The sequence below is a fragment of the Nematocida parisii genome, assembly GCF_000250985.1.
Source record: "Nematocida parisii ERTm1 unplaced genomic scaffold supercont1.1, whole genome shotgun sequence".
Lineage (NCBI taxonomy): Eukaryota > Fungi > Microsporidia > Nematocida > Nematocida parisii.
In genome coordinates, this window is record NW_013524646.1 from 640697 (window position 1) to 661961 (window position 21265).

Sequence of the window (21265 nt, forward strand, 5' to 3'; positions counted from 1 at the left end):
CGCTATATTTATCTTGTTTAGGGCAATAAAAGAAACTCATAATACGCAACAGTAAACAAACACAACCCTAACTTTCTTACTATAACCATTGCACATGTTTGTGTGTAACCCGAATTAACCCAAATATATCCCTGGAAATTCACTCCACCAATTATTTTATATGTAAATAAAGAAGGCACTCTCTATGAATAATTATAGTTTACTTTTAAATGCAAAGCTTCCAGTACTATAGCTTAATTACTAATGTTTATACTACATTGTACTTTATTTATAATTTAGTTCCCATCCGCTGCTATGTAATATACCTCTTTGCTTGCATCTGCTGGTATTTCTCCTATGTCTATCTCTCTGTCTTTTATGCATTTTTTTTCTGTCCACAGCTCAGAATACTTCAGTTTTATTAAATCTGCTGTTTCTTTCTTTGAATACATCTTCACATTTCTTCTTATATCTTTGTACAACTTTTCATATAATTCTGCTCTCTTCCTTGCTTTTCTGCTCATTTATTTTTTACAGGAATATGTTTATATTTGATAAAATGTCCGGGTAATAATAAAGGAAAGTGCATTTTGAATTAATTAACTTTCCAGAAAGCATAATGTATATGTTTTTTGCATCGATTTTACTTTCTATTTTTAGATAAGCGCGGTTCTCTCTGGATACAGCCTTTTCTACTGAATACTCATGGAAATAGTTGAGAAGTGTTTCTTCTGTTTCTTGTATGTTTATAATACAAAGTGTGTGGGAAACAGCTTTGGATAAAAACAGCTCGCATGGGAAATAAGCAGGCCTGTTGTCAAGAGACAGCCTGTATATATCATCACTAAGTAAAGGAAGCATGTCCTTTGGCAATGATTCTATCAGCGAAGATATCCATGGAAATGACACTATTATGATATACCACTTGAGCAGATGTTTATGCTTGCTTAATGAGTGTATTTCTGGAAAACAATCATTTAAGTATTTTACTGTGGCAATTATTTCAGAATTGTCAATTGGTCCAATTATTTTTGTGTATAAGAGTGGAGCCATTTTATTCTCTTCATCTGGTGGGGATAGCTCGTCCTGCAACTTAAAGTAAGTTATGTGTGATATTTCTTCTATGGAATATTTTCTGTGGGATGATTCACTCGCACTTCCGGTAAAGAATGCATTTACATTTGCTTTATATATTTTTAGTAAATCTTCTGGTGCCTTCATTTAATGAGTACTCATGGAAAAGAAATAACAAAGTATAAGGACAAAGTATTAAACGTGCTTGAGAAATTAGTAGAAAAGGAAAAAGTTTATTCAAAAGTATCTGGTGTTACTTTTAGGTTCATCCGGTATAAGAGAGCACTGAAAGAGTGTCTTATTCATGAGGGAAGCATGGAGAGTTCGGCAGATCTTGTTAATGTCAAGCACATAGGAAAGAGTATAGCAAGTGAAATTGTTAAAGAAATAGAAAAATATGAGAGTTCTTGTGAAAGCCCAGCGAACAACTGCAAGGAAGAAAATGAAGAGGAGAAGGAGGAACTAATTATTATATCAGATAACTCTAGTGTTTTTGAAGAAACTGCAAATCTATTGCAGAAAAGACAGACTCTAGCTCAAAATGAAAATAATGTGAGTGACAGTATATTTACTTCTAAAAAAGCAGAAGTATCGAATGAAATAATTAGTAAATATGCACAGAATGGAGAAGGGCCGAAGATACGGGAGAAGAAAGTTGGGTATGTATTTACAGTTAAAAACAAGAATATGCAGATTAAAACTCCTGTTCCATTTACACTAGGCCATCTCATTCTTGATGGGTTGACTGGTGAGGATACACATAATAAATCAATTGATATTGGGTCATTGCGGTATGTGTGCTTGGAGAGGGCAAGAAAGTACAGTTTGTTATATGGCAGCAGAGCACTATTTGAATCCACTGAGAAAAGAATAAAACACTTTTCAAAGATACTTTTAAGGCACGGCCTTATAGAAGACCACCAAAACAGCATTTCTATAACCGAAATGGGAAAGAGCGCAGCAAGGCTTCTATCAAGCACATGTAGATCTTATAATAAAGGAATTAATGGCATCTTGGGCAGCAGATACATAGAGAACCCAAGCGATGTTCAAGATGGGACTCAGATAGATTTAGAGTCAGCAGATATTCAGCCTATGCTATTGATTGACATAAGAGAAAAGAAGACACGAGAAGACCCGTACTTCTTTCATTTTTTTCTATCACATGCAGGTGTTAATACAGAGACTAGAGTCTTGTCTATTGGGGATTTTCTTTGGTCGTACGTAAAAAACATGCAAGAATACTACTGCAATCTATTAATAGAAAGAAAGACTATTCGTGATCTACTCCAGTCTGTGCGGGATGGAAGGTATAGAGAACAAAAAGAACGATTGCTAAGCCTGCCCGGCAACAAAATGTATTGTATAGAAGGGAACTACCCTATGGAGAAATCTGTTGTTAAAATGATGTACACTGTAGCTTATGGGCTAATCTCAAGCGGTTTTATAGTTGTTAACCCATGGAAGGTTGAAGAGACTCTTTTTATAATAGAAAAAGCACACAGAATTGTAACAAATAAAGTAAACAAGAGGGACGTTCTGCCCGAATACAGCAGCGATGGAAATGCGACAAAAAAAGATGAAAACGGGGGTTTACTTGAAAATTTATTAACGAATCTTCATAGAAAAAAGCTTACTGACTACACAGAAATTGAGCAATCATTAATTATCCTGCAGTCTATAAAAGGGGTTTCTTATAACACCGCTAGTACCATAGTTTCTAAAATAGGAAGGCTTTCTGTGCTGATTAAAAAAGGCACAGACCGGCAGTCTCTTCTAGAAGAGTTGGCTTGCCTGCCTACGACAAAAAAAAACAGAACTCTTGGGACAAAAAAAGCCCACTCTATTCTTATGTCTCTTGGCTTATAATGATAGAAGAAAAATCTGTGGACTATTCTCCAAAAAAAACTCAAGAAGATCCTTTAGCTTTTCCATGATTTCTTTGAAGTTTGCATCAACAATGTTGCACTCTTCGTCTATAAAGAATATTGGAGCAAAGACCACTGAAATATTTTTAAATTTCAGCTTGCTGTTCTCCATTGTAATCAATGAATAAAGAAAATTGCACGTTACTTCAAGAAGCTCTTGTTTTTGTGTGGGGACAGCAAATGCTAGTATGAACTTGCACAGCTGTATTTTAGTTTCCTTGCAGCTGACATTTCCTATTTTTATGTACTCATTGATGTATTTGGTTGAAAAGAATGGGTTCTTTGTTTTAAGGATCATTTTGTAAACAGAAGCAATGGTTTCTACATCAAACTCCTTTAAGTTGTATGAAATAATCTTAATAATTTCCTGGTTCTTCTTTTCTTTCTCCTCTGGGCATTTTTCAGAGTTTGGGGATAATGTAGTAAATGTTATGTTGTTTAGATTATGCCAAAGCTGCTTGACTTCTTTTACAGATGCACTTTGTCTGAATAGCTCTGGGTGCTTTTTTAGATCTACTATATCAATTACCTTCATCAGTGCTTCCAAATCAGCAGTTACTTGAAGAGTTTTTGTGCAAAATCGATAGTGTGTTGTTACTGGCTTTATTGTAGAATCAGGATTTATGCCGTTTCCTTGGATTAGTTTTATTACTATTTGCAGAATTTTATATATTGTGCTACTTATCTTCCTTTTTCGTATATTTCTATCTATTACACTCTCAGCTACTATCTCATTTAATACATCCGCGCGAAAAAACTCAACGTATAGTGCTCCGTTGCTTTCTATCAAAGTTTTTTTGTACTCATTTGCTTCTGCTGGCAATAACGAGTTTAAAGTGTGCTGTTCGCTCTGTCTTTCCATATCCATATTTGTTTTATATTATTTGTGGTTAAATGTTTCATTCTCAACATAACCCATTCTTTCTATCCTGTTCTAATAAAGCATCCTCTAGTAGGTCCTTAAGCCTTCTTTTGTGATCCCTTGACTTTCGGTGCTTATCAAGCGTGTTGGCCTCCATTACTCTATCGCATTCTATACACCGTGCGTGCTTGGGGTTTTCTATTGGCTCGCTGATGTTTTCCTCCACTCTTTTTCGTATTTCGTCATAGTCCTTTGCTCTGTTTCTCAGCTTGCATCCTATGCTGGTTGTTCTATGCGTTGACCTTTTGTTGTTTGTTGTCTTTGACGGTTTTCTTTGCGCCATTGTAAAATTATTTTATGCAAGTGTATGTGCTAAATATACTCTCGGGTGAAAACCACTCAGTAGTTCTCCAGTGTGTAGAAAAGAGCACAGGAAACTGTTTAAACGTACACATAACCGATGTAGTTAATGAAGTGACTGCTGCGCCTATTTCAGAGCGGGCGATTACCATGGATAGGCTTGAAGAAGAGGTTCTTACAACCTATAAAAATAGCCTTGTTCCAATTGTTGGAGAAAAGCTAAGCCAATGGGAGAATCGAACCGTGTGCTATGATAGTCGAAACCCGAAAGAAATGGGGCAGTCCAAAAGCGGCTTATTTTTCATCTTTTATACGACAAGGCCAGATCTTTAGCTAAACTAGAAAACTCTTTTGATATTACAAAAGAATTCTCTAGTCCAATGGAGGCCTTCATTCTTCTGAAGAAGATAAAGGGGCCTACTCTTATGCACATTAATAGAATAGATGGTGAAGTGGTACGAATGCAAGACATCAACACGGTCTCTTATGGCACTCCTCCGATTCGAATAGCCTATCTTTACTTTTTGCAGCGAAATATGTTTGAAACTGTGTCTATTTGTATTTATAAGTCGACAACTGCCGAGCCAATAAATAATCCAGATGAAAATCACAAAATACGCACTGAAACAATACATGTTAAAAAACAGAAATTAGATCATGCTGAATGCACAGAGAGCAGTGAATTTGTTAAGTGCCCAGAGTCTTCTATGCTATGTGATGCATGGACCTTTACAACTCTAGAAAGTCCGTTTTCTTCTGACAGCCTACTCACTAGCAATATAACTAGGTGTATAGACTCTGAGGCAGTTATTTCTAGAGTTGGAAGATTTCTTAATGAGTCCAATGCCAATATGATTGTTTGCTATAATGCAGACACTAGCCTAATTAGAGAAAAGCTGCTAGGTCGGAAAGACTCCTATAACTTTCTTGCAGCATTCTCTCCCATTTGTGATAAAATCAGTCTTATTTGTGATATTTCCCAATACTTTGAGTCTGTATGCAGGCTTACTGAATATACTTTAGAGGAAATGTGCAAAAGCTATTCTCTTGAGCATGCAGACATTCCTGTTTGTGGTAGCGCAGACTCTCTTCAGATGGTTTACAGTGCCATTCGAAATGGGCATGCATCAGACAGCGTTCTTGTGCAGCTTAACACTGCAAGAGTATCTGCTGCAACAATGCATGCAATTTTTACTAAAGGGAATCTGCTTGCTCTTGCAGAAAAGCTAGCTTACATTACAGGAGCGCTTCTTAACCCGATTTTTCATGGATATAAGTCTGACAGGGTAGAATATCTGCTTCTGCACCGGATGCGAGACAATCAGTATCTTATACCTAGAAAATCACTGGGAGGAAAGATATCTGACAAGGACACATATGAAGGAGGATATGTGTTTTTAGATAAACCAGGCGTCTACTCGGAAAGGTATATTGCTCTTTTTGATTTCAACTCGCTGTATCCTTCGATTATACAAGAATACAATGTGTGCTTTAGTACTTCGCACTGTTTAAAGATGGACAATACTAAAGAGTCCACTCCGTCCCTTCTTCCGGGTGCGCTCAGAGACCTTGTTACACAGCGATCTGAGATAAAAAGGCAAATGAAATCTGGAGCAGGAAACACCCAGCTATTGGAAATTGAGCAGCGGGCAGTTAAGCTTGTTGCCAATTGTATATATGGGTGTCTTGGATTCAAGGGGTTTAGGTTTTACAATAAAACTATGGCTGCCTTTATCACAGAATGTGGCCGAACCATTCTTAAAGACACGAAGGCTACTCTAGAGTCTAAAGGTCTTCAAGTCATATATGGAGACACAGATTCTGTCATGGTTGACACGGGAATAAAAATCACGGACCCCTCTCCATCTTTAGAGACTCTATCTGGCATATCAGAATTAATCAGCTGCAAATACAATAACATCAAGCTGGGATTTGAAAAGACATTTTCAAAGCTTGTTATGATGGCGAAAAAGAAGTATTTTGGTATATATTGCTTGAATGGGGCAGATGTTATAGAAGAAAAGGGGCTGGAGACTGGTCGCCGAGATTGGTGCCTAGTTGCTAGAGAAACAATCAGTGCTGTCATGCGGATTCTTTTATTCTCTCCTATGCCGGAAGAGGAAATACTTCGAATGCTATCCAGCTTAAAAGAAAGTATGAAATCCCGTGATAAAGAAAGCTATTTAATTCGAAAGAAGATACAGAAGAATCCTGAAAGCTATAATGCAGTGCAAACAACATCCCTACAACAAGTTTGTCTTGCGCTTCGGCTTAAGCAAGAAAGAGGTTTAACATTCCACGGTGGAGACATCATCTCATTTGTAATCGCACTGCATAATGGAATATCCCGCCCTGAGCTGGTTTCAGAAAGAAGTGAAATCCACTATGATTACTACATGAAATTGCAGGTGTTCCCACCCCTCCAAAGAATGCTGGAGCATTTTTCTTCTATATCTATAGAGAACATCCAGAAAGTGCTTGGTTTGTACACCTCGCATAATAAACCCGTGCAGAAGGCTCAATACAGCAATGTATCACCAGAAACAAAAGATGCTCTGAGTATTCTTTCTCCTTGCTGTAGCCACCGACAGGATATGGCCTCTAGCTGTGCTGCCTGTGGAAGTTCTTATACTCCCACACAAATGAAAAAGCTTCTTAGAACCATAATATATAAACAGAGCATAAAGCTGTATGCAGTAAAAAGATGGTGCTTTAAGTGCTGCCAAGTTGAGGAGTACAGCCCAAACTGCCTAAAATGTCTTCTTCCAATCGAGTGGAAAGAAACTTCACCAGAGAATTTCCATGCATTTTTATATAAGCTACAAGAAATGTTTTTTGGTACACCATATGAGCAGTCCATTACAGATATTTTATCTATTTCCAACTACTTATCCATTGACATTAGCAAGTTCCCACTAAACTGGTTTTCAGGCAATCTGTACATTCCTTCAATGATTAACAGAAGAAACATCCTCGATAAACTCTTCCTGTGATATATTTAAGGTATTTATGTTCAGCCAGTTGGTCTATTATGCTATTACAAGTTTACATTTAAGATTAAATAATTGAATTCCAGGTTATTTTATATTTCTGATTATATCATAGTTTAATTTTTACTTTCTCTCGTTTATATACTGTAATTCTTTTTTAATTTTAGAATAAAACTAAAAATGTGTTTATATTTTGTGAACTATGCATGATCTATTAAAATAAAATATTATTTATGCCTTACATTTTATAATTTTTTATTGTGTGTACACTCCTTATGTTTATTACTTTAACATATGAATAATACTTCTAAATAAAAAGATTTCGTTTTATTTAATGCAGAATAAACACATATAAATAAGTAAACCATCTATAATAATTGGAATAGAGAAAACGAAATCAACCCCATATCATTGATTATATTTTGTCTAACTGGCTGGAAAACCATAAACACTGGGGCTTTATTGCCCGGTTCGGCGAATAGTAGGGATCTTAGCTCCAAACATGCTATTCTACTATTTGTTTTATAAAAAAAGACTGGGCTAATGAATTTGTTAAATACATTGCTGTAAATACTTGTGAAATATCCATTGCTGTTTCTTGATTTAACAGAGTATATGAGGGCCCGGTGGTTGTTCTGATCTTCTAGTCGATAGGCAACCATTGGCTGCATGGTTGCGTCTATGATTATAGAATAGTATTCATTTTTCATAACTTTTCTTGAGTAAAACTCAACATATGAATCTTCATGCGATTTACCATAACATATATATTTATGCGTATGTGTAGCAATGAGATGGTCAACATCGCAGCGAATTTTAGATTCATCCCGCGCGCAATCGATATATAGATGCTGATAGAAAGTCAGTAATTTGTTTGAGGAGTTAAATGCATACACATATGGGCATGTTTTTTTGACACTGTCTAATCTATTAATTGGCATGGGGGGTTCTTCTGATATGTTGTTTTGGTATGAATGGCCACTCATCTTTAGCATAGATACATAAAACTTATTTAAAAACAGTGGAAGTGGTATTATGTTTTTGTCAACCTCTCCATTCTCTTTAGTAGCCTTCTGGATTTTGAACTCTACAAACATAAGGTCGTTCACTTCTCTTGGGTTTAGTGTTTCTGGTATATAATAGAAAACAATGATTTTTGAATTGGATTTGTATTTTATCTCATAAAATGTTGGATATTCTATATAATCCCAGCAGCTGTCTTCCATGCAATAACGGAAAGCATGTATAAGTTTATAATCTATATCATAGACCTTTGAAATGTGCATAATTATGTGCTCTGCCGAAATATTTATATAGCCATCTGGAATGTATACTGGTCTGCGCGTATGATGCAGGTTGTCTACAAAGTATACTAAGAAGTATTGATTGGCTGGCACATACTTTATCGTCAAGGGAGAAGATTCTATAGTGCTATATTTTCCGGCGGTAGGTAATTTCATTTTATCAATGGATTTTTTAATTCTACAGAGCTCATATCTATTCTGCCGGATAACTCTTTTTCCCCACAGTTCTTTTCCATTATATAAAAGTGGTGAAAACTCATATGCAATGCAGAGAATGTTGTATATATCATTGTATATTCTTGCATGCGTGGCCATTTTCATAGTTGCATTTACATTAACCAGGCTATAGACGAAAAAAAACTTCCGCATGTGTAGTAAAGTTATAAAAATAAGATTTTCTTGTGACACATTACCAATATGCACATCATATGGGTCTACAAAGCGGCATAACAAGCCAATTAAAGACTGTATAAGAAGAATCATATTTTTTATATGAACCTTTATAGCAGGCATATTATTTAATTTCATTGCTGTAATCATTGCATTTAAACGTGATGGATTTCTTTGCATATTATAAATTATACTATCTAAAAGCTCTGTACTAAAAACGAATCTTAAATCATGCACCACCTCAGGAATGCTAAATATAGAATACAGCGCATGGAACAGAACAGACAACTCAGTTTTAAACAGCGGCGAATTATTGTAAATTTCTTGTAAACCAACTGACTCAAACTGATTAATAGAAAATTCAAATTCTTGTGATCTTTCCATATCTTTGATAAATACATCGATTTCAAAATGTTCAAACCAGTTTAAATCAAAATCGTATCTACAAATATCATCACTGTACTTCCAAAGATTCACCAATACATCCCCTGATGTATACTCGGGTATTTGTTGGTTTCTTTTATATTCCTCCGTCTCACTTCTTTCTTTATATGTTACTGGCGCATGCACAGACAAAAATGTTGAAAGTTGAATAAAAAAATCCCAGTCAAAATCTTTAATCTCAGATATATATGAATATATACATATACTGTCATCTTGGGCATCTTGGTAGCTGCGTGCTATTTCATTAATTAAAATCATACGCTCTTGAAATGACTTACCTAGCCCCACAGCAAATTTTAACATACTTTCATTTTTGTTGTTCAAATATGAGTTATACACAGCATTTCTTTTTTCATCTTCTGTTCTTAATAAGTCATTTAAGTATAAATATGTATTGAATTGCAGATTCTCTGCCAAGCGAATATCATTTTGAATGTCTAGTTTTTCTGCTTCAGACAGTATCTCTAGTTCGCTATTGTCACTATCAGTATTATTTAATATTCTCCTTTTTTTCAATATTTCAATATATCTGCCTCTTCGGATTTGTAAATCTTCATCGCATAATCCCATCCATTCTTCATTGCCTAATCCCGCCCATTCTTGATTGTCTATTTCCACCGATTCTTGATTGTCTAATCCCACCGATTCTTGATTGCCTAATTCCATCCTTTCTTGATTTCCTAATCCCACATTTACAGGTATTTCTTTAGTTTTTGTTACTATCCACCACATTAGAATAATATACAGTCCTATTAATGTTATCACTACCAAAAAGCACACTATTCGTAATATTTTTAAATTATTTACGTTTGGCATTAAGTTTTAAAAGTTATAAAAGAAATAATTATATATGTAATATAAATATGATTTATGTTTTACAGTATATTATAAAGTAACTAATCAAAATCTAAAGGATAAATAATTTTAATTTAAATGAATATTTATGATTGTTTCTGCGTATTAAATATGTTCCGTCATTATTACATGTTTAATTAACGCAATCAATCAACTGGATTGCAAGATTAATGGGGGCTCCATTAATTGATACAATAATATATGTGCTCATTGTTTTTTTAAGTATACCATCTACTATTATAGCAAATGGAGCAATGGTGAGTTCAAGCACCAGGAACGTATCGATAATATCATATCCTTCTTTCATTTCCTCTTGTGTAATGGTAGTAATGTTATTTGCCACTTTGCATAGAGATTTATTGTCTCTCTCAATCATCATTTCTTTGGTGTCTAGTGTGTAATCTGCTCTTGTTTGGAAGAATTTAATTATCTCAGTCTTTTGACTGCTGTCGTTAGATTCTGCAGATGCGGACTGCGCCTGTGCTGAGCTACCGGCTTGTTGCTGGCATTCTTCAGAAGATCCAGCGGCAGCAGCGCCTGCAGAAGCTGTGCTGCCTTGTGCAGCGGCGCTAGGACTGGCTGCTGCAGCATTTGAAGAATAGTTTGCAGCTCCATCAGAAGAAGATGCAACACTCGTGGATTGCGCATTGGCCATTTGTACATTGTTTTGGTTATTCTGTGTTATGTTAATTGTGTTGCTTGCGGCTGCTACTCTGCTAGGGTTGGCTTCTTCAGAGTGCATGCTAGAGGAATGCGCGTTATTGTAGCTTTCTGACCCTGCTGCATGCATTGATTGACTTTCCATCTGGCCACTGTTCATTGCAAATTGTTCTCTAGTAGCTACCTCTTTGCTTGCTGCTGAGTGTGAGTAGCTATGGTTAAATGAGCTTGAGCCAGAATTGCTTTCTCTGTATGCATGTCCGCCCTGTGAAATTGATTCTCTTGCCCCTGCCCCTGTTTTTGATTGGTGCATAGCGCTGGAGCTTGATTGACGCGCCTTTAATGAACTCGAAGAGGACTTTGAATATGATTCTTTAGTAGATTGAGCAGTAGGAGTTTGTGTTGACTTTGTTGTTTTTGATAAGTGGGATTTTGCAGACTGTGATTTTTCTGATGTTTTGCTAGTTGAAGAGGAGCTTTTTTGTGAATTTGCAGTTTTATTGTGATGGGATTCTTTACTAGATGAAGATGTAGATTTTGATGCAGCCTTGCTACTTTCAGACTTTGAAGATGATGTAGTGGCTTGGCCATTTCCACTAGTTTTTGATTCATGTGAAGAGCTGCTCTTAGACTTTGCGGCAGATTTGCTGCTTTCTGACTTTGAAGACATGGAGGTTTGACCATTTCCACTTGTACTAGAAGTAGCATGGTGTGAAGAGCTGTTTTTAGACTTTGACGCAGCCTTGCTGCTCTCGGATTTTGAAGATGATGCAGTAGCATGCCCATTTCCACTAGTTGTTGAATGTTGAGAAGAGCTGCTCTTTGAGCTTGATGCGGCCTTGCTACTTTCAGATTTTGAGCTAGACGTGCTGGCTTGTCCATTTCTACTAGCTGTTGATTGTTGGGATGAACTGCTTTTAGACTTTGAAGCAGCTTTGCTACTTTCAGACTTTGAGCTAGATGTGGTGGCTTGACCATTGCCATTTGTACTAGAAGTAGAATGATGCGAGGAGCTGCTCTTAGACTTTGATGCGGCCTTGCTGCTCTTAGACTTTGAGCTAGACGTGGTGGCTTGGCCGTTGCCACTAGTTGTCGATTGTTGTGAAGAACTGTTCTTTGAACTTGATGCGGCCTTGCTGCTCTCAGACTTTGAAGACATGGAGGTTTGACCATTTCCACTAGTTGTTGATTGTTGTGAAGAACTGTTCTTTGAACTTGATGCGGCCTTGCTACTTTCGGATTTTGAAGACATAGTAGTCTGCCCAGCTGCACCGGGAGTGGTAGTTGTCGATTGTTGGGATGATGAACTGTTCTTTGAACTTGATGCGGCCTTGCTACTTTCGGATTTTGAGCTAGACGTGGTGGCTTGGCCGTTGCCACTAGTTGTCGATTGTTGTGAAGAACTGTTCTTTGAACTTGATGCGGCCTTGCTACTTTCGGATTTTGAAGACATAGTAGCCTGCCCATTTCCACTAGTTGCTGATTGTTGATAAGAACTGTTCTTTGAGCTTGAAGCGGCCTTGCTGCTCTCAGATTTTGAAGACATAGTAGTCTGTCCAGTTGCACCAGGAGTGGTAGTTGTCGATTGTTGGGATGAACTGCTTTTTGAACTTGATGCGGCCTTGCTGCTCTCGGACTTTGAGGATGACATACTAGCTTGCCCAGCTGCTCCAGTGTTAGTTGTTGATTGCTGTGAAGCAGTATTCTTTGAACTTGAAGCAGATTTACTGCTCTCAGATTTTGAGCTAGAGGAAGCTGCTGCCTTCTGTTCAGTAGCTTTTGCTGCACTGCTTGATGCTTGAGATGCTGTTGTGGCTGCTGTATTTTTTTGAGATGCACTTGCAGATGAGGCAGCACTTGCAGTGTTTTGCTGTGTGGCCATTGATGATCTATTCTGGGATTGTGCATATCCATATTGTCCTCTTTGGGCATATGCACATCCATAGTTTTGAGATTGGTATGGACTATATGATCGCTGTTGTGAATAGCCACCATAATATCCTCTTTGTGCATATGCAGACTGTGCAGCGCTCTGCTGTCTGTTGCTTTGGGACGAAGATTGTGCAGTGCTTTGCTTATTAGCTTGTGCTGCACTAGCAGATGCATTAGTATTCGATGCTGCTTTTGCCTGAGTAGCCTGCGATGCAGCGGCCGCGCCTCCTGTTACACTAGAAGTTTTTTCACTTTTGTTGCTTTTACTATTACTACTTTCAGATGAAGAGCTACTAGAGCTTATAGGATTTCCATTCTGCGTGGTTGTAGAAGAATTTTGTGCAGATTGTGAATTCTTGCTGTTAGAGCTCTTAGCAGCACTTTCTTTTATATTTCCATTGTTATTGCTATAACTATTGTTATAGTTTGATGATTTTTCGTTGGATTTTGCAGACTGGCTTGAATCTGTTGTTAGCTTTCCATTATTGTTACTCATATTGATATTGCTTTTTTGACTAGAACTAGCGCTTTTGTTGCTGCCCGATGAGCTAGAATTTACAACAGCTCCATTTCTTGTCTCACAGTGGCTTTTAGAGCTACTGCTGCTGCTGCTAGAGCTAGAACTAGACGTTTGCGAGAAAGTTCCGCCGTTTGGAAGATTCTTAGGTGGTGCTGGAGCAGCAGCTGGTGGTGGTGAAGGTTTCTTGGCTGCAGGAGGTGCAGCCTGCGAAGGTGCCTTAGCTGCTGGCGGTGCAGCGGGCGGCGGACTTCCTGCAGGAGGTGCACCTTTTCCAGGGTTATTTTGCGGCGGTGCTTGATCAGCAGCCTTTAATATTGCTGTTTGTAATGCTAAAATATGTAGTAATGTGTGTATTAAGTATTTTACTATCTTCATATTCTTCCTGAATTGCTATTCTATATATATCTTTAAGCTTGGCTTAATGATAACCTTCCAGTATCAATTTTTTCTTTTCGGGTTTCAGATAGAAAAAGAGACCAATAGCAGGCTTTGACAGGTAACTGCATTTTTCTATGATATCCTGCATACTCCCCCCAAAAACCAGTAAGATTACTAAGAAAAATTCGTTAAAAATCAATTTCTTAGAATCTTTCGTTCTCTCTATATAGCATAGAAATACACTATATAGGAACTAATTATATCAGCACCTCAAGCCCCACACTGTCTGTATCTATAATAAGTTAGTGTAGACTCGTGTATATTTCCAAAAAACTTCATTGTCTCTACTATAATATGTAAGGCATAAATAATATTTTATTTTAATAAATCATGCATAGTTCACATAATATAGAAATAAATGCTATAAAAAGACTAATTAATGCATTGGCTATATTCTTTCTTTTTTCTTTTAGTAAAATATGCTAAGGAAAATTATATACAGTTAACTTGGTTTTTTAAAATGTTTCTAAACCTTAAATTGTACATATTTAAGTCTTTGTTTAATGTGCATTGTTTTATGTAGTATATATACTACATGTTCTATACCAATTGTGTGTGCAGAGTATTTTCTCCGTGTATATTATTATATGTTTCAATTTTGAAATCTTTTTTGCTGTTTAAACGAATTGTTCCTATGTTTTACTAAAATTTATAATTGTTTTGCTTTTACATTTTATGAATATTTTCTAAATTTCTAAAAATAAAAAAAGAAAGTCTTCGCTTCTATTTTCCATACTGTAATATATTGAAGAGAATTATAATTCTCATATTTTATTTAATTAAGAAAAGGCACTGCTCCATGCCCATATACACACAGTGCACATACCATTCATGGAAAATTAAAACCAGCCAATTTGATTTCTTAGAATTAGTCATTAGTAAACCTTAATGTTTATTGAATTCACAGTCATTTATATAGATAAGTTTTATATTTTTCTATATTTGAAAATTGGTTTGTAAATGTTGTTTTGTTCTTTCATTTATACATGAGTGTCTGCATACTGCCTGATTGTCCCATTTATACACAAAGTTGATCCAAATCTTAATATAATCCGAAATATTATAAAATATCAAGCTAGACTTAATTTTAATATATATTAGTATAGTAAGATGCCACATTTAAAATATAAATAAAAACCATTTAAACAAATATGAATGGCTTTGCAGGTAGAAGAAGCACTATTTCGCTTGAATGTTTTTAGATTCCTTGGATTCATATTCCTCTTCTTTTTTAGAGTATTTAGTTGATTTGGAAGAGGATTCTATGCGAGCAGGTTGATTAGAAGGAGATACCAATGGCATTTTGTTAGAATTTATTTTTGGTGCACTGTTATCCTGTGGAGTAGGGGATTTAACAGCTTTTTTATTGGCTGGTGCAGGTGTTGGAAGGGGTTTCTGGGGAATGGTGAGGTTTGGAGGGGTGGTCTTTTCTTCTTGTGGGTTAGAAATAACGCCAACTAGCAATGGTGTCTTTGTTTCTGGTGCACTGGGAGGAGGTTTCGGCATATTTTTTTGGTCTGGCTTTACATTATTTACTTCAACCTGGGCAACATTTACGTCAATAATTTCTACATCATCAGGGGGGACTGTTACAAAGAATGATTTAATCCATAAAAACACCCTTGAGAAACCACTAGATATACCCCTGAATATTCCTGTAAAAAAGCCTACTTTTGGAGGAGCTGGGTTATCCCCATCTACAGTTTGATGTATGTGATGTACCTCATTAGGCTGGTTAGAGCCATCTGTATTCATACTGACATTAGGTTCTTCTGGGCCAGGCTCATTGTTTGGAGATTGTGGCGGATCTGCCTGCTCTGGTTCTGGAGCATTTTGTGATTCTTCTGGTAGGTCTGCTTGCTCTGGTTCTGGCGGGCTTGTCTGATCTGGTGCAGTCTGCATTAGAGCAAGTATAGCGGGTTGTTCTGGAGCAGGCTCAGGCATTGATTCATTCTGTAAAGCAGCTGGTGCAGGAGTTGGTTTTGATTCATTCTGTAAAGCAGCTGGTGCAGGAGTTGGTTCTGGTTTTAGTGCAATTGGTGGGGCACTTAGTAGAGAAGCTGTTTCTGGCTCTGGCACAGGTGGGGCGTTGTGTGGTTCTGGTGGTGTACTAGACTGCTTAGCTTTTTCTTTATCACGTGGCAATAAATTAGACACTTTATAGTCTATTTCAGATAAATCCAGTGCTTCACTTGTGGACTTATAAGACATATTTTTGTCACATTTAATAGTTAAATCTTCATTATTTTTAAAATCATTTTCCATAGGATCTGAGTTTATATGAACCTCTTTTTTCTTTTTATTGCTTTTCGGTTTAAGTGAATAGCCAGATTTATTTTTATTACATGAACATTTGCCTTTATTCACTAGAGGCAGTGGGTCATCTAATTCATCTTCTTTGCAGGAACACTTTTTATTACTCTTTGGTTTGTGTGGGCGATCAGACTTATTTTTCTTGCAAGAGCATTTGTCTTTAGTGCTCGGTGGATGGTTATGCCAGTTTCTGCTCTCATTCTTGGGCTTAAATGAATCGTCTAACTTACCTTTGCACGAGCATGTGCTTTTAGTTTTTTGTTTAGGTAGATTATCTGGTTTGTTCTCTTTACATAAGCATTTGTTATCTTCCTTGGGCTTAAACAAATCTTCAGACTTTTTCTTTTTGCAGCAGAATTTATCATCTTCCATTGGCTTGAATAGATCATCTGATTTATTCTTCTTACATGAACACTTATTCTCATCTTTTGGTTTGCAACAGCCAGAAGACATTTTATTTTCTTTGTGCTGACTATTCTGGTCTGTCTTGGATTTATAAGAGCTCTTCTTTTCACTGAATAAGTCACTTGAGGGAGAAAAAGGAGAGGTGTCTTTATTTATATCCTTCTCTTTTTCTAAAGGAGATTTTAAATCTTTGTGTGTTTTGTTAATTTCTGAACTATCTGAAATTGCACTGCTTTTTGTATTTATTTCTTTTTTAATACTTTCTTCTATCTTGCTGTTTGACACTGTATCTTCCTTTGAGCCTTTAATCTTACTATCCAATCCATTGGTGTCCTCTAAACTTTTTATTAGTTGAGTAGAGTCTTCTTTTTTAGTTAAATTCTCAGTAAACTGCCTACTATTATAAATAAAATATACAAAGAAGTATATTATAGAATTGATTCTCTTCATAGGGGTAATAGAGAAATAATACTATATATAGGTATTGTGAAAGAATCAAAAATAAGGAGAGGCGTAGAGATCATATACAAAATAAACCAATAGAAACAGTCTTTTCATAAAAATGACGTGTGTATAGCCAATATCGCTCGAATAATCCGAAACAGTGTGAAAATAGAAATATAATATTACTTAGAAACAGAGATATATATGAAATGAATAGGCTTCTATTGTAAATGTAAAAATAAATGTTTATAAATAAAAATGACAATACAGCCAGAAGCAGAGTATCATATTCCAGAAAAGTTTATATTTGCAGCTGGGCCACTATTTATAACCCACACCACAAAAGACAATCGGTCATGCGTCCAAATATATAAATATCCAAATGTTTATCTTCAGTGCTTTCTATTCCGCACATCTGTCTATGAGAGTGATATAGACATTATTATAGATAAAGAAAAAAGCAGTATTAGAATAACCAATAATGTAGATAGAGAGGTGTATATACATAGTATACAAAATATTATGCCTCTATTTGAGGAGGTTTATTCGGATGTGGGTGTCTCTGTAAGAAATGGTGCATACACAAAAGGGGTGTGCACGCCAACTGTGTATATACATGGCTGTAGGGTATTTTCTATTGAAAGTAAGGAAGTGGAAGAGTTCTACTATAATACAGAGCAAATGAAGTTGTATACATATTCTCCTAAGATTTCAGCTATTACAGAGTATACTCTTTTTACTGTAGAGAGAATATACCCCAGAGGAATATGCTTTATATCCCCTGAGCATGCGTCTGTCTATCTTCCAGAGAAAAAATATACTATTCCAATTGAATATTCTCCTGCTTCATCTATCTCATTCTTTTATAACAATCAAACACTGCGGCATATTCTATCATGCGACGGCCTGATTATGTACAGAAATCAGTTTAAGAGATATCCAAATGACTTTATTCCTTCTGGCGTGTGGAAGAAGCACTTATATATATATTTATTTTCTGCTGAGAAGAAAAGGCTTTTAGTTCTTAACTCAAACCTTGAAATAGAGTTTGATATGGCAGCATCTCAAGTATTCGTGACAGACGACTATATTTTCATTTCCAAAAAAGAAAACACCGTTGCACACCATATAAAGACATTTAAATTTGCATTTATTCTGCCAGGGTTTGTAATTTCAAATGATGTTGTGTCTATTGAAGAGATAGGGGAGATTCTATTAGTATTTACCACAGAAAAGATCATAAAGCAAACAACTCCTCTTTTCTCACTATTCATCACAGAAATAAATATAAACACAAAAGAAATCAAAGAATTTACTGCAGTGCCTCAAAAGGAATTCTTTATTACACAAACGCAATGCATTAATCTGTTCAAGATTAGTCTGGAGAAAGAGAAACCACACATTATCACAGGAATACAAAACATATCAATCGCAAAGAAGGGCAGCAACTATGTAGCATTTGGCATCTCTGGGAATAACATACTGTTTTTCTGGATGGATAATATGGCATCTGTCTCTATTGAGTTTATTAAAAAGCCATTTGCTATAGAAAAGGACTCTAAGAAAGAAGAAGAGCTGCTCGCGGGGTTAGCCGCGTGGATAGACCCAATTACAGGCACTCTTTATACCGTGAGAGAATGTCTTTACAAAGAGTCAATATTTCCTATTATTATACTGCTTTGTACTAGGAACATTCTCCCATTTTCTTTGGCATTTGATATATTTTCAAACAGTGCAGAATATAAGACTAGCGTAGAGCGCACTTTATTCCATTTCTTGCACATAGATGAGATAGAGCTAGCGATAGATCTGCTAGATGCAGTTAAAACATATGCACCACACACGTATGAGGAGATAGTTTCAGTAATGGTGCGCCTGCTTGATGAGAAAAACACAAAGAAGCTCTACCATATAATAGATCCAGAGGAAATAAGCGGATTTATATGCGCAGAGTCACTAAGCAGACTAATACTGCAGGACTTTAGTCTTTTTAAAAGATTTGTGAGTAGTGCAGTTTTGCAGAAAAAAGAGCATCTTGTATATAACTTTGTTGAGTTTGCGTATAAAATAGATGATAAACAATTGCACAGCCACATGCTCTCGTGCCTACTCGATAATACAATGCTATACTTATCTGGAATGCTTTTGTCAAAAATCGACAGAAATAGTAGTATAGACACCCATGTAGATGCAGAAGAATTAGTAAATACTTATAAAAAGACAAACCATCTAATAGAACAGATAAAAGACACACAGGAGCCAGCAGAAATATTAAAAGACATATTCACAGGAACAGACGCACTGTTAATATCCATGATATCCGAAAAGCTCTATATAATCAAGAGCGCGCCATGAATTATGGGCGTCTGGTTATTTGGGGTGAAATGGCTTATACTAGCCATGCACGCGCACACATTATTGTTAATAAAAAGCATTTTATCTCATAGTTTGTCTGTTAGTATAATTGTAGCAGGTATATATCTTCATTCTGTGATCGAATAGCAGTCGGCAGTTATTATTGCGAATTTATTAGTTTTATCTTCTTTGTGTCTTTCCATTTGTTCTCTTTCCACTGAACAGATGCATGGGCCTTTCTGTGAGATGCACTCTATCACGGTCGTCTTTTCTTCCTCTGAGCTTCTTTTCCTTGACATGCTTGTCGCTACGGGCCAGGCGTCTTTCTTCATCCTGAGTAAGCGGAACAATTCTAGTCTGTGCGGGCTTGAGTCTTTCTGCCATTGGATCATCTATCTCCATAGAAATAGGTTTTTCTTGCTCTCTTTCAATTGCCTCTTTCTTCTTGCAAAGCGCTGTAGTCTTCATACGCTGAGGAAGATTCTCTCTCTGCTTGTCAAGCCCCTTCAGTCTCTTAAGAATCTTTGAGTTTATAATTCTATGCTTCTTGTCGCACTCTGACTTGTCTAGCAGGGCGTACTCCTTGTTGTACACCTCCTGCATGTAGTAATCCTCTTCTTCCTCTAACTTCTGTAGTTTGGCCTCAATATCTGGATCTACATAATCTGCAATGTTTTTTCCGTTATATATTTCTGGTATCACATCATATTTCCACTCATCTCTGATGAAGTATTGTGCATTCAAATCTGAGAAGAACTTTATTCCCTGTTCCTCGGCCTTCTTTCTTAGATCATTCTGTGTTTGCTCTCTCTTTCCAAACTCGTCGGTCTCTGCAACTCTCTTGTACTCTGGGTCTATCTTTGGCTTTTTAATGTCTAGGAATCTTCTAAACTCCTCAAGTCTCTTTTCTTGCATCTTTAGCTCTACTCTATGTGTTAGCAAATTTTCGCACGCAGTGTTCTTGGCGAGATCCACATTATGCTCTTCCAGAGATGACACTTCTACGCTGGGGCAGTTTCCAATAAGGTCTTTTACAAGCTCCTGTCTCTCGGTGTCCAGCTCTGAAAACTTTCTGATATCAGACTTGCTAAGAACAAATACCACAGGCTTTCCTTCAAAAAGAGGAGATAAACTTCTAAATAACCCTACCTGCATTTCTATAGAGTATCCGCATGTCTCGCTCAGATCAATAAAGTATAGAATGGCTGCACGCAAATGTGCAAGCGCAGTCACACTTTGCATCTCAATTGTGTTCATGTCTTCTATTGGATGGTCAAGTACTCCCGGAGTATCTATTATCTGCCATCTAAGATACTTGTAATCAAAATGTCCTACGTATAGATTTCTTGTTGTAAAGGCATATGGCTGCACGTCAACCTTTGCTCTACTCACAGTGTTCATAAAGCTACTCTTTCCTACATTAGGATACCCGCAGATTAGAAGAGTACGTGTAGTTGGGTCAATATCTGGCATGCGCATTATGCTCTGCCTCACCTCCTCTAAGTATACAAGAGTCTTGGACAGTTTCTTTGCCATTGTAGACATCTTTCCCAGTGCTGCTCTTTTAAGCTGCTTGCATCTGTATAAAGAATCTCCGTACTTGATCAGCTTGGTGTACTCTTTCTCGGTTCTGCTAATTGCAGATACAACGGTTTTAATGTGTCCTAGAGCCATTTTGTAGTGATCTCTATCATACAACACATTTATCAAGTCGGATGTGAATGGATGGGCCTCATCCACTCGAGGGAATGAGTTAATAATTTCATTTAGCTTCTCCACGTACATAGAGGATGAAAACTTCACCTTTCGTGTGTAGAATTCTCTGATTCTTCCAATTTGGTAGTGCTTGTGTATTTCTGTTGGGGTCCTTCTGTTTGTTCTAGAAAGGCAGGTGTCTATAAGCACTTCAGCGGTGGGCACAGTGGCTATGCTCTTCATATAAAAAATTTGCAATGCAACGTATTTTATTTAATTATAGTACTAAACATATTTAGAAAGAAAGAAAAGTGATA

The 21265-nt window shown here is 36.6% G+C and overlaps 13 protein-coding genes across 13 annotated transcripts; 4 read left to right on the forward strand and 9 right to left on the reverse strand.

Annotated features, from left to right (window-relative positions):
* Window positions 1-275: 275 nt before the first annotated feature.
* Window positions 276-503, reverse strand: NEPG_00445 (uncharacterized protein; the record flags this gene model as incomplete). The annotated part of the gene is made up of 1 exon (XM_013202822.1): window positions 276-503. One exon carries the CDS (start codon window positions 501-503, stop codon window positions 276-278), a length of 228 nt encoding a protein of 75 aa, XP_013058276.1.
* A 7-nt stretch (window positions 504-510) lies between these two features.
* NEPG_00446 (uncharacterized protein) lies at window positions 511-1200 on the reverse strand (the record flags this gene model as incomplete). The annotated part of the gene is made up of 1 exon (XM_013202823.1): window positions 511-1200. The coding sequence occupies one exon, from the start codon at window positions 1198-1200 to the stop codon at window positions 511-513; it is 690 nt and encodes a 229-aa protein (XP_013058277.1).
* Window positions 1187-2969, forward strand: NEPG_00447 (uncharacterized protein). Its single transcript, XM_013202824.1, has one exon. The coding sequence runs from the start codon at window positions 1204-1206 to the stop codon at window positions 2920-2922; it is 1719 nt and encodes a 572-aa protein (XP_013058278.1). The 5' UTR covers window positions 1187-1203; the 3' UTR covers window positions 2923-2969.
* Window positions 2917-3849, reverse strand: NEPG_00448 (uncharacterized protein; the record flags this gene model as incomplete). Its single annotated transcript, XM_013202825.1, has 1 exon — window positions 2917-3849. The coding sequence occupies one exon, from the start codon at window positions 3847-3849 to the stop codon at window positions 2917-2919; it is 933 nt and encodes a 310-aa protein (XP_013058279.1).
* Window positions 3850-3886: 37 nt separating this feature from the next.
* On the reverse strand, window positions 3887-4186 carry NEPG_00449 (uncharacterized protein; the record flags this gene model as incomplete). Its single annotated transcript, XM_013202826.1, has 1 exon — window positions 3887-4186. One exon carries the CDS (start codon window positions 4184-4186, stop codon window positions 3887-3889), a length of 300 nt encoding a protein of 99 aa, XP_013058280.1.
* Window positions 4187-4200: 14 nt separating this feature from the next.
* Window positions 4201-4536, forward strand: NEPG_00450 (uncharacterized protein; the record flags this gene model as incomplete). Its single annotated transcript, XM_013202827.1, has 1 exon — window positions 4201-4536. One exon carries the CDS (start codon window positions 4201-4203, stop codon window positions 4534-4536), a length of 336 nt encoding a protein of 111 aa, XP_013058281.1.
* Window positions 4537-4583: 47 nt separating this feature from the next.
* Window positions 4584-7273, forward strand: NEPG_00451 (uncharacterized protein; the record flags this gene model as incomplete). The annotated part of the gene is made up of 1 exon (XM_013202828.1): window positions 4584-7273. The coding sequence occupies one exon, from the start codon at window positions 4584-4586 to the stop codon at window positions 7194-7196; it is 2613 nt and encodes an 870-aa protein (XP_013058282.1). The 3' UTR covers window positions 7197-7273.
* A 288-nt stretch (window positions 7274-7561) lies between these two features.
* NEPG_00452 (uncharacterized protein) lies at window positions 7562-10147 on the reverse strand (the record flags this gene model as incomplete). Its single annotated transcript, XM_013202829.1, has 1 exon — window positions 7562-10147. One exon carries the CDS (start codon window positions 10145-10147, stop codon window positions 7562-7564), a length of 2586 nt encoding a protein of 861 aa, XP_013058283.1.
* A 136-nt stretch (window positions 10148-10283) lies between these two features.
* On the reverse strand, window positions 10284-13673 carry NEPG_00453 (uncharacterized protein; the record flags this gene model as incomplete). The annotated part of the gene is made up of 1 exon (XM_013202830.1): window positions 10284-13673. One exon carries the CDS (start codon window positions 13671-13673, stop codon window positions 10320-10322), a length of 3354 nt encoding a protein of 1117 aa, XP_013058284.1. The 3' UTR covers window positions 10284-10319.
* Window positions 13674-14672: 999 nt separating this feature from the next.
* Window positions 14673-14855, reverse strand: NEPG_00454 (uncharacterized protein; the record flags this gene model as incomplete). The annotated part of the gene is made up of 1 exon (XM_013202831.1): window positions 14673-14855. The coding sequence occupies one exon, from the start codon at window positions 14853-14855 to the stop codon at window positions 14673-14675; it is 183 nt and encodes a 60-aa protein (XP_013058285.1).
* A 60-nt stretch (window positions 14856-14915) lies between these two features.
* On the reverse strand, window positions 14916-16904 carry NEPG_00455 (uncharacterized protein; the record flags this gene model as incomplete). Its single annotated transcript, XM_013202832.1, has 1 exon — window positions 14916-16904. The coding sequence occupies one exon, from the start codon at window positions 16902-16904 to the stop codon at window positions 14916-14918; it is 1989 nt and encodes a 662-aa protein (XP_013058286.1).
* A 252-nt stretch (window positions 16905-17156) lies between these two features.
* Window positions 17157-19322, forward strand: NEPG_00456 (uncharacterized protein; the record flags this gene model as incomplete). The annotated part of the gene is made up of 1 exon (XM_013202833.1): window positions 17157-19322. One exon carries the CDS (start codon window positions 17157-17159, stop codon window positions 19251-19253), a length of 2097 nt encoding a protein of 698 aa, XP_013058287.1. The 3' UTR covers window positions 19254-19322.
* Window positions 19323-19416: 94 nt separating this feature from the next.
* NEPG_00457 (nucleolar GTP-binding protein 1) lies at window positions 19417-21191 on the reverse strand (the record flags this gene model as incomplete). The annotated part of the gene is made up of 1 exon (XM_013202834.1): window positions 19417-21191. The coding sequence occupies one exon, from the start codon at window positions 21189-21191 to the stop codon at window positions 19434-19436; it is 1758 nt and encodes a 585-aa protein (XP_013058288.1). The 3' UTR covers window positions 19417-19433.
* Between the last annotated feature and the right edge of the window lie 74 nt (window positions 21192-21265).